General features: G+C 42.9%; 1 protein-coding gene across 1 annotated transcript in view; it reads right to left on the bottom strand.

The window, feature by feature from the left end:
- Positions 1-12355, bottom strand: part of rapgef2b (Rap guanine nucleotide exchange factor 2b) — a 94069-nt gene that overhangs the window by 66959 nt on the left and 14755 nt on the right. The window contains 1 exon segment of the mRNA XM_031866949.1: positions 884-954. Within this exon segment, the coding sequence (XP_031722809.1) occupies positions 884-954 (71 nt within the window).

Here is a 12355-nt window from a genome sequence, read left to right as displayed (position 1 = left end):
GGGGTCACAGAGTGGAATGTTCCAGCTCGCGGGTCATGTACCGCTACATTGTTCCGTCGGCAGTATAATCCACATGTATGCACACAAGGCATGCTGGGAACAGACTTCTGACATGCAGTGTTTGGAAAGTCTGCGCCAGACAGAAAAGACTGGGAGGCGAACGTGATGACAGCGGAACAGAGCGCCGTGTTCACGTCAGGGAACTTTTAATCAAATTTCAGATTCCTTTTTTTTTTGTTAAGAGAAGCTCGACTTTTTAGTCTCGATCAAAAAAAAAAAAAAAAAAATCTGCTTCAATAGAGACAGCGGCTCAATACGGACCCCATAAATGTGCCTTTTATAGTCTGAATGAAAGTCTAATGTCAGATATGAACTCTGATTCCAACAGAAATTGAAAACAAAAACAGCTTGAGAGAGAAGTCAGTGCCATGTCTACTTTCACACCTCTGACCTACAAGAAACAATAGATCGTATCACTTAGTTACTTAGAAAAGAGATAAACCCCAACCGGTACTAAGTACACATTAATCAAGATTAAAATACCTTCATACCAATCAGGAAAAAGTACTTTTACACGTGCCAGTCACAGTAAAAGATGGACTGCAAGTCATTGTGCCTTTTTTTAGCAGCAGATTTGCTTTTTAGAGAGTAGAATAATTCCAGCTGTGGTTGGAGGGGTAGAGTGGCAGCTGGATTACAAAACCAGACGAATCTCACCACCATTTGGCCGACGGCTCCGCGTTCATTTTTCCACCCCCGACTACAACCCTTTATGGAGCAGACACTGAGGAGTTGTCGGTGTTCAAATTTGCATTTGAAATTTATGCGATTGGAATATCAAGCTCTGGGTTATGCGCATCGAGTAGCTTGTGCAGACACTGACCTCAGCTGGTGCTCCCGCAGGTTGGACAAGGCCTCCATCCCGTGGAGATACGAGTAGACGATCTCCAGGTCCTGAGGAACAGAGGAGACGCGTGGTTAGACACAGGAGCTGAGAGCGAGAGCTTTAAAGCTGCTATACAATCAATATTGTCACATGAAAAATGGATGGGTGTATGTAACGGTTTTGATTCACTCGAAGCACTCTGATCGACCTCTTTCCAGCCGCAGCTGGCAAACATGTTCACTTGTGAACATAGTGAAGCATTTAGCTGCTGAAGAGCAGATATGTAAATAAGCAACTGTTTGCTAACAATATCAACTATATCAGGTTATCATATACAAATACACAAAGTGGTAAGGTTGAGACGTGTCATATTTAGTCCACACGTGATTTAAAGATCAATCGTTTCAATCAACTACCTGCTTAACGCCGCTGCTCGATCCCAACGAGCAAAACGCGTCGACAAAAATTGCACTCAAAAGGTAGCCGAGTAATGATCACGCCGTCGCTCTGACACTTAAAACTACTGATTATCCATTCAGCGGTGGACAAACTGGCAACCCGCACAACAGAAATCCTTTCACGCAGACAGCGACATTGATTTATGCGTCTGAGCATCGGATTAGAAAGCAATAAAGCACCTCGCAGAGGAAAATAAAATAAAAGGAACTATGCTGCACAACTATAAACTCCCCATTCAATTACTTCATCAAGTGACCCAGTGAGTGACTCTCGGATTGTTTGGCGTGAATCCTAGTCAGAGGTGAAACAAAGTGGCTCTCTCTGAGCGCTGGCAGCCAGTACAGCAACTCCACTGTCTGCTGGTACCCACTGGCTCTGTGTGTGTGTGCGTTTGTGTGTGTTGTGATGCTGGTTGCAGCTACTGGGATGTCTTTGTCGGTGGCAACTGGAGGTAGAGTGAAGAGACTGTGTTCAGATCCCCTCCAGACACAAACAGACACATGAAATCACACAGAATGGCTACCTTGTCTCTGGGTTGCATTTCTGACCGCCGCAATCATAAGCTTATTAAAAATGGGATGAAATGTTTACGACAGAAGCTGAATGACACTCTTGTTTGTGCCGGTTTGGTTTCCCAAAGTCTGTGTCAGTCAGTAGAGGAGAAAGTGCCAGAATCACACCAATGTTAGAAGCTTTGGAACATTTAAAGGGTTGGACTACGGTAGAAAGAACAGAGTTCCTACATGTGACCGCTCATAACAAGGTCTGTGGATTATCTCCAATAACCGGGTCGTGATTTCAAATGTGGTTTTTTTGGCACTTTATGTGCCATATTCCCACTATATTCAAGAGAAGACAATATCTACAAAACTAGGCGACTCACAACAAAAAATGATAAATAGCAAAACAGGTAAGAGGAAAAATATGTAGTTTTGATTTTGGGGTGAACTTTCCCTTTAAAGTTGATTTAAGAAATAGAAAAGAAAACAATAGAAATTTCTGCAACAAAACAAAATCTTTTTTTCAGTCCAACAACTGCAAGAAAATGCTGATGTGATGTTCAATGTAAGACAACTCGTATATGATATACTGTATGTATAAAATACAAACTGTAGCATCCGACTAAGATCCTGGTGAGTCAAAGTCTGATAAAAATCATCATTAGAAATATTTTTATAAATATCACACTCTACAAAAGGATGCATGAAACTCAGCTGCACATGACCTTGGATTAACAGAATAAACAACCATTAAGCAAACAAGTAACACGCCCAGAATGTCCGTTTGCTGTGGAAAGTGAATTCAGAGGTTCCCATTAGAAACAACCGAGTGGAAAAACACTCAGTAGCTGGAATAAGTGCACCATGTAATTACAATAGTCAACAAACATGTGACGCAGAACTAGACTGGTATCCAAACTGGGTTATGAAACCACTCGCCTGGGTCTCGGTCCCTTGACGTCAGCACAGACTCTTTTTGTTGCTTGGGTTTGTTCTTTATGAAGCGGACCTCGTGGGCTGCCTGTTACATCACACAGTGATATCCTCACTAACCAGACCCTGATGTTCAAAGTGTCTGTGGTCAGTGGAACAAGCACTGCACAGGAGCAGCTGTTCAACAGAGCCAATGTTCAGACACACGCTGCCACCTACTGGGGGTCCAGGGAACCGCAGCCTCCAGTCACTGGGCACATTTGGGGATATTGAGCGGCAGTAAATGCCAAAGCACGAGATGCTACAATGAAAATGTCAAAATCATTTATAGAACATTAAGAAACGGATGCAAACTATAGGTCAGCAAGCAATTACTTCAGTATGAAGGTGACCATTTGGGTTAATAGCATGTGTTTTACTTTGACCAAATGATTCATCGACTAATCATCACACATGAATCGACAGTTCATTTAGAAGAAGGGCCCCGATTCACAAGTCTTTTTGGGTTCTACATATTTAAGAAACAAGTTGCCTTATTCCTTCTTTAGATTAAAACTTTGACACAATAAAAGTATCTTGAGGTAGGGATGGGACGGTATAGGATTTTTATAGTGGATCAAGATTCTTTTATTGAAAACACAGTAAGCTGATTGCGGAGAATTTCTAGTATTGGGATAATCGTGAAAAAATCATTACATGAGTGACTTGAAAAAGTCGTCTAGCTCTGTATTATGGTGGAGAAGTGAAAAATAGAGCGGAACTACAACAATGATCAGTCAGGCTCTTCACCCAAAAAAAAAAAAAAAAAAAAAAAAAAAAAGTGTTTCCAGTATGTTGTAGTGCCGTTTTAAACATATCGATGATTATTGGGATTTAATAAATTGTAATTGTTTTTGCCAGAGTAATCGTTGAACCTCATTAAAACTTTAAAAACCTAGAACTTAATGTTTAGCTGAGAAGGAAACAACAGTATACATGCATAAAGTATATACACATATAAAAAGTGATTACTCGTCTCTCAATCGAGTGGAGAAGATGGAAAGAAACAACTCACAGATGGACTTTGACTGTGGAAAGAAGGAATTCACTTCTTCAGCAGCGAGTATGTAATAATGCAGGCACAAGGTCACCACTAGGAGGCGGTGCTGCAGGTTTCTTTTCTCCTCCACAGTGACGTCACAGTGAACACAGCGCCACTCAAACGCAGCCTCACAGGGAGAAACATGCAAAACCAGCAATTGTGGCTTCAGTCTCAAATATTTCAGATTGAGTGTCTGGAAAGAATGCGAAGGACCCCATCTTTCCCCACTCACTCACTCACTGGGCCCTACAGTTTCTGGTCGGGTTTTCTTCTTTTCTTTTTCTCTTTCTGGTCTCCTTTCAGACGGCGCCAAACACAATCACCACAAAGTGCACAGGAGAGGATACGTGATGGTTTTAGGACATGGAGAGGATTAAATCACAACAGAATCTCCACTATTTCAATGAAGGTTTCTGTGCTTTTTCAAGCAATTCATTTGTTTATTTCAAACAATTTAACGCTCAAAAAAACAAAACACCGAACATGGACTTTAATTATTCTCACAGCCGATTTAGAGGCTTTTGTTTCTTAGTAGAGAGATCAAAAGCAGAGGGTGTTTGATCTACGCTTTCATCATCACCACATCTTTGGCTGAAGGCAGCAGGCTACCAACAGAATCTCACAGAACAGAAAACAGATCAAGAGCAGTGGGCAGCTGAAACTAGGCCATGCTGATGAAGCTACATTTAGCCAAAACTCTGCTCATTGTGTGAGCTGAGTAAAGACAAAGCATGTTCATTTAAAAATAAAAACTCCCCGGCTACACCAGTAACACCGGCTAATCCCTCCTCCTTCCTTCTCTGAACTAATCCTTCCAGGAACACAGGTGGCCCCCGCGGGGGAAAAACATACCAAGATGCTGTTCTGGATAGAACCTCGCAGACAAGGAATGACATTCCTCGCATGCCAGCTACATGCCGTCAACAGAAGCTCTCTGTAAACTTCCCCATCTTATTCCAAGCATCGCTTTGCACCTTTATTTGTGAGACGGATGGTAGCAGTGCAATGCAGCCAAACCAATGGAGGCATTTCCTCTCCTGGATACAGATTAAACAATAGCGGGCCTTGTGTTGTCCGCTCGGGGCACGAAATCACACACGTACGACCGGCTAAGGCGTCCTCCATTATGTTTCGGCTCCAAGGGGCAGAGGGTGCATGGCCGGGCCCCGTGCCAGCCTGTTGAGTGGCAAAGCATTCAGTGGGCAGAGGAAGTTGTGATGTTTTTTTCCCCCGCATTGTGCTCATTGACACTTATAACAGGAGAGGTTGCTGCGATTGTGAATACGGTTTCACACGGAAAGATATCCGGGCAAAAAGAAAAGCTCAGTGATCAGAGTCCCTAAAAAAGGATATTGTTTTCCCACATTTGTTAAAATGTTCAAAACTGTGCATGGGACCAGAGATGCTTATGCTTATGGATTAGCCTGGCGTGGATCTAAATAGGGCTGCAAGTAATGACTGCTATTAATTAATATGACTGGTATTTTCCTGATTAATCAGTTAGTCTATGAAATAGAAGAAAAATGTGATAAACATGACATTCACGATTCCTTAGAAGCAAGGCTCTATCTGACTGTCAATCTAAAACGATCATGGACATATATGACCAAAAAAAACCTGGAACAAAAAAAAAAAGTGTTTTTAATTTTTACTTGACTGATTAATCAACTAAGTGTTGCAGCCCTAAAATAAAGAATGACTATATTGCAGTCTTTTCTGACATGACATGATTTGTAAACCTGTGATTGCAGGAATACCTTGAGTACAGGTTGCTGCCTGACAGCTTTACCTCTAAGATAGGGCTGCAAAAAACAATCAGTGCCATTATGTTCTCAATTCATCGTTTGATGAGTTTGTCTATGAAACGTCAGAGTAGTGACGTCTTTAAATGATTTGTTTTGCCCGACCAAGAGCCAAAAAATGATGTAAAAAAGAAGCAAATTGACAAAACTTTTCATATTTACTGACCTCATTTGCTTGATAAATGACCTAAAATGATTATTAGATTATAAAGAAGGTAGTTGTGACTGTAATTCAGTATTTGTTTCTATTAATTCAGCGTAAATTCAACAGCCCTGGGTGACCCTTAAGTGTGGTTAAGAAGTGCCTCTGCTTTCCTTATCTCTTAACACCACGGTGTCTGTTGGCCAGATAGGAAGCTTTCCTCTAGTCAGGCTCTTTCACTGTCGCACAAATGGTCAATCCTTTTATTCATTTAGCTCTGGCTGAGTGCAGATAGCAGACCTCTGCATGCATCCATCACCCACTGTAGAGACACATCAAAGAGCTGGGCTGCAACCTTTCAAAGACAATGGGACGCTGTGTGTGTGTGTGTGTGGGGGGGGGGGGGTTAAATTAAAGTCTCAGGCAGGGAGGTGAAGGACATTACTGATGACCCGAGCAGATTGAAGGCCGGATCCCAATATTTCAAGACATCCGTGAGTCGAGTTTGAATCAACAATCCCGTTTAAACTACAAATCGTAATGATGTAAACTACTGTAAAAAATAAAAAAAACTGCCTTTGATAGAGCAGTAACACGTACAGTAGAAAGGATGATGTGTAATGGTGTGTCTAAGGACTGATGCATCACGAGGTTATGTTTTAATATATTATAGGAATGACCAATTAAGTGTTATAACCCCATAAAACCAGACACACAGAGGCTGTTACAGTGGAGCGCTGCCCTCACCGAGTCACCCAGCAGAGTAAATTAATGATCGTGTCTCCTTCGTTGACAACATTAACATCTCCGGCCGTCGGCAGTCGCGTATGGAAGCCCTGCGCTCATCCGACTACCATTGAGGAAATCCTTCCATCCGGTGAGCCCGATCACATGTTTGTTACTTTCTGACCCGAGCCCCAAAACATGTCGTAGTTTCACCTGAAAGATCGAGAATCAGTGGAGGTGTTTTAATCTGCATTACAAGGGCACACAACAGAGAGAAGCAGCAAATCCTCACGTTTGAGAAGCTGAAACCAGCAGATATCTGACATCATTGCTTGATAAAACAAAGTGTTTTGCCGACTGACTGATTGACCAATTGTTTCATGTCTAGTTGTCGTCTAAGAGTGAGAGTACAAATTGGTATAAATCAAAATCACAACAAATATCAGGCCGATACCGACTCAAGTGGATCGGGTATCGGTATCAATGGTGCTGATCTATTCCATTAAATTCTATCTTTGTATACTATTTACGTTATAGACGTTATGACCAATTTGTGGCTGCATTAAAAATGTTCACACTTGAAGAATATAATTCCTTTTCATTTTGAAGATTTATTAAGCAAGTTGTTGGTGTAATATATAATAGTTGAATAATACCAAACTATTCAGCACAGTTATAACTATTTATTTGTTGCGTGATGTTTTATTAAGTCAGGAAAGCAATGTTTAAGTGAAGCCTGATGTTGCCTCACACGTAAAATAATGATCCCCGTCACTTTCACACAGTGAGGCAGACAGCGTATTAATCAAACACTGGTGTTGGATCGGCACCGCTATCAGGACTGAAATCGTTTGCGTCGGTGCGTCCCAATCAATCTTCAGTCTCTAAAAGAAGTGAAAAACACCATTCATGCATTATTTCTCTCCCTGTACACTTGGCTGTCTGCCAACTCTACTGCTATTCACATTAAGCCAACGGCGAGATGAACAGAGGAGGCGAGAGAGGAACCAGCCCGGCCGCCTACTGTGAGGCATATGCATGTCTGTCAGCACTGTCAGGCGACTTGTAAAGAACTCCTCTGACTGAGTATTCACGCCGAGCAACATCTCACATGCAAATTGTGATCCTTCCTTTTCTGTCCGTGGTGGCGGTCGGAGCAGAGCGGCGGGCCTGCGCTCTGACGTTTGTTGGTGCAAATATAACAAACCGTGGAGCATCAACACGACACACTTTCCATCCCCAGATTAGTTTTGGATCCTTGTGAGCTAAAAACCTAAATGAGAACAGGACAGTGGAACAGGGGAAAGTGCTGATGAAGTGCACAAAACTCTCGATGTGCGAGTGAAAATAATGCAATTAAAACATGCAGCACAATAAAACTGCAGTACTGACCATACTGGGAAACAAGCGGCAACCTTCTAGCAGTGGGCTCATTACAGCATCGCTGTCTAAGATGCTTACGACCGTGATCCCCGGCCGGTCTAATCACAGCACTTTGTACGGGGAGGATTTGTTGTTGTTCTGTTTCGGAAAATAGCTGGGAAAAGCACAAATTAATCCCCCGCGACTTGGGAGCGAGGCCGACCTAGTTCTATAACAATTGCTCACTTGTCACTGCGGGGTGAGCTCTTTTCACTGCGTACCTTCACCCTCCGAACTTTACTGTGGCCGCTCCAAGGTTAGAATCAGACAATGAGGATGTGGTTACGGTGACGTAACCATGACTAAAATGTCCAAAGATAATTTCTGTAAAACGTGTGGATTTTCTATAATTACCTTCTCATCCAGTCATTAGCTAAATCAGAGGTCCAATACCTCAGAATTTGACGTATTAATGCAAATCAAATGTATTTCCATTCAATCAAATGTAGCCTCCTGTAATTGGGAAAAAAATATGTATTCATTAACTCAGTCATTTATTGGTTTTTGTGCAGCCCGACACCAGGCCATGATCCGGAACATTCCATTTGGAAGTTTTGACCTTTTCAAAGGTTTGCCTTTCTACACCAGCGACCCCTCGCTCAGTTATGCGTCGGTATTCCTGGATCTTGTTACCGAGACAGCGGAGGGGCCCGTCTTGTGTGTCGGGCCGGGGTGAGGCGTGCATTCCTCAGATGACACTGGCTAAATAATGTCACACACACACACACACACACACACAAACACACAAGGCCTAAAGAGGCCACCTCTGCCGTGCCTGCCACCTCCTGCTGCTCGCTAACCTTTGTGAGGTACGATATAGCATACCAAGTGTGGAGGAGCCATCTGGGTCAACTATTAGGGCCGTGCATCTGGGGGGGGGGCCTGCTGGGACACTAGCAGTCCTAAAATACACTAGGGCTGCAACTAACAGCTATTGACATCATCAACTCATCTGCTAATTGTTTGGTCTATAAAAGAAATGTCTATAAAAATGTTCAATATTCCTTATAGAAGTGGAAATATGGAGACATTGGTATTTCAGCAGTTGCCTACAAAAAAAAGATAAAGTTCGAGCTTAAACATGATGACATAAACATGCAATGTGCTTGGCCTGCCACAAAGTAAGTTATATTTGAAGTCTTTAAATATAAATCACCCCTCGTGGTTTTAAAGATTAAATGAATTTACTTGAAATCAGAGCTGAAATGATTCGTCAATTATTTGATCAGTCGAGAGAAACTTCGTTTTACAAATGTCGATTAAATCGAATAGTTAAGTCCACAAAATCCTGTAAGTGTTAGTCATGAAGGTCTGTGGAGGAGGACAGGTCTTGTTTTGGGGTGTTGGCTGGATGAAAAATGACATCTGAAGAGGTCACCTTGGGGTTTAGGAAATCTCAACAATCACTATCTTCTGACACGTCATATGTCAAAAGATTAAACCATAAGGAATATAATTGTCAGTTACAGCCATACTTTACATATGACAGTACATCAAAGCACACTGCCCCTCAGGTCTTCTAGGGGTTCATTAGCTAAACAGCTAAATGTCATTTCCATTACAAAAAAAAAAAAAAACGTCAACACAATCCTTCTGTTCTAGATCGTCCACGCTGGACTTTAATGCGGCTTTGCATCAAATGAAATGTCAGTCCCATCAATGTCTGGCTATCTAATAAAGAGCATATGGCTGAATAACAACGTGAAGTGTGTGTCGGGCCTTAGCGACGAGGGCAGAGCTACGAGGAGGTAAACAGCATGTAGCCGCGTAACGAGGTAAACAGACCGCTGGGAGTCAGACAGCCCGTGTTGAAGGTTGGAAGGTCACGTTGCTTACGGTGCAGTATCCACTAATGGCAATATATTGCATTATACTGTCTGTTCAGCACAAACTGCCGCGGCGTGTCTGTATCCGTGTGCCAAGTGGGACTGAGGAAGACCGCCCCCCCCCTGAAGCAGACAAAAACAGCAGCGACTGCAGTTTATTCCAAATGTGCACAACACTCATCATCATACACCTCTTGGGGGGGGGGGGAGGGGGTAGCAGTATGATGTGTCACTGTGTGCATGTCTGTCTCTGTTTGTGTTAATATACGCGTGTGTCTGTGTGTGTGCATTCCCTTGCCTTTGTTGGTACATTCCCCGTGTTAACAGGGTGGCCCGGCAGCTGTCCTTGAATCTCTATTGACAGAGAGTGTGGGATCTGCCGGGTATTTTTATGCATTAGCCCGTGTGAGAGAGCAGGTGTCGGCTTTGTGGGCTACAACAAGGTCACACGGTGATGAGCGAGCCACTACGCCGCTATCTGCGACCGTCGAGGTCTGAGCGACTATTTTACAAAGACACAGCATGCCACGATAGCAAAGACCTTCACCGGCTCATTTATAAAACACTACATTCATTCCTTTGGGGGAAAAAAAAAAAGCTGAAGTTTATCCTTCAAAAGAGTTCAAAAATAAAAAGGATCCAGACAGAATACAACTAGTGTCATTAAACCTGTATAAATGTTGCTCGCTGCAATTTGAAGTTATATATTGATATGATAAAGACAGAGTAAGACATGTTTTGCCACTCTGTTAAAACCATGTGCCACCTGAATTAAGTTGGCACCTACTACACAAAGCTAATTAGCCGTCTAATTAACAGTAAGCCCTTGGTGTTAACTCAACAGGTTAAGCTAGCGGCGCACATGGCCGTCTCTCCTGAATAACGCTGAATTAAGCGCCGCACAAACAATCGCACTTTGACCGCCACCTGTTCAGGAGTGTTTAAGACGAAGATGGGACTCTTCTTTGCCTCATACATCCAGCCATCCTCCACTTTCACTCCTACACCAGCTTGATGGAATTTATTGAGTTAGGATTAAACCCCTGAATGGCGGCGAGCGGATGAAGAGGCCAGGTGGAGCCGAAAACAACTTCGCAGTCACAGGCAAAATTTAAAAAGCACTCGGAGAGCCGCTGTTTATTTCCCACCGCGGTCAGGCAGCTGGTGGACACGGTGGCTGGCTGGAACAGGACAAGGGGAGCCATGTGAATGAGCTTAGCAGCACCTACTTGAGCCGCCTGCCAGTGAAAAACCCTCAAGAACTAAAATGCACTCGGCCTCTTGAGGCATGCAAATTAGATGCAGCAGTAGCAGCAGATAGTTAGTTTTATTAAGTCTTTTAAAAGAAATATGCAGCAATTCAAGAGGGGCGTTTGTAAGAAAGCTGACAAATTTGTCTCAGCAGTAACTCATATCAAAATGAAGGCTACGGGTTAGCTGACCTCTTCAACCCATCTGCTTTGATCAGTGCAGGCAGCTAACACAGATGTTGGGGTGTGTGTGTGTGTGTGTGTGTCTTTAGTCCAACGGAAAATAGAGTGGTGCATTCAAACCTCCAGCAACCTCTTGGAAAGATAAAGATCATGTTATATAAAGAGTCCGCTTGAGTATCATCGTGGCATGTCAAAATATATCTCACAGTGAAGACTGTGTGGAGGATAACTACTATCTCACTCTGATGGCAGCATGATAGCAAACCAGCACAAGACAAACATCCCTCTCGGGTGAGAAAGTGGAGGAGTTGCTTTAAGTTATGCAGTAAGAGAGGAAATAATTTATGAGGGGAATGAGGAAGGAGCTTCTGGTCTGCAATAAGGAAGAGCTGCATTGTTCGCAGCCCAAGTGCAGAACATTTTATTATTTCGCTTAATAAAGAAGTGCACAAGGTAAGACAAGCTCATTTCTTGCTTTGAGCACGTGTATCCATTACCAATTCAGAATGTGCCGTGTAAGGACACGATGCTGCACCGTCATCCTCGAGGGTGACAACAAGTCAAGTTGTCCAAAAAGTAAGAATGAACTTTCCTGCATCCATCTGGTGCCATTTTAATATTATCCACATAGCATTAGTCAAGCCACACTGATACAGGATCTCACAGCGATCTAATTAGCACTGAATGATATTTGCCAACTCAGTCACACCCCATAATACCAGAGTGCTGCCACACAGGGCAAGACGTCAACGCCATCAACAGCATCACAAGAATACATTAAAGATCTCAAATCGTTTTGATTGAGCATGCTGTCGTACTTTTGAATCTTTGGATCTCAAAATTTAGCAGTTCCTCCCAACATTTATTAAGCCGCCACTCATATTTCATGAAGCAGAGCAGGGATGTGACATTTTTTATGACTGATTTTGGCCATTTACAAAAAGATTATTCATTTGCAGCCGTGTTTCTGTCCAATATTCGCGCTCTGTCAGCTCCGTTTTCGGTATCCACCAACTCCTCTGTGAAAATGTGTCTCTTTAGCTGATAATGCTCCACTATGTTATGGTCTCTAACTGTGTTTGTCTCCGGTTCGGTGCTCAAGCAGGGTTTGTTGAGCTTTTACTCTGAAAACAGCTGCCTGCTGT

This window comes from Anarrhichthys ocellatus, unplaced genomic scaffold, assembly GCF_004355925.1.
Source record: "Anarrhichthys ocellatus isolate YVR2014 unplaced genomic scaffold, GSC_Weel_1.0 scaffold37, whole genome shotgun sequence".
Taxonomy (NCBI): domain Eukaryota; kingdom Metazoa; phylum Chordata; class Actinopteri; order Perciformes; family Anarhichadidae; genus Anarrhichthys; species Anarrhichthys ocellatus.
This window is presented reverse-complemented; position numbering and strand designations above follow the sequence as displayed.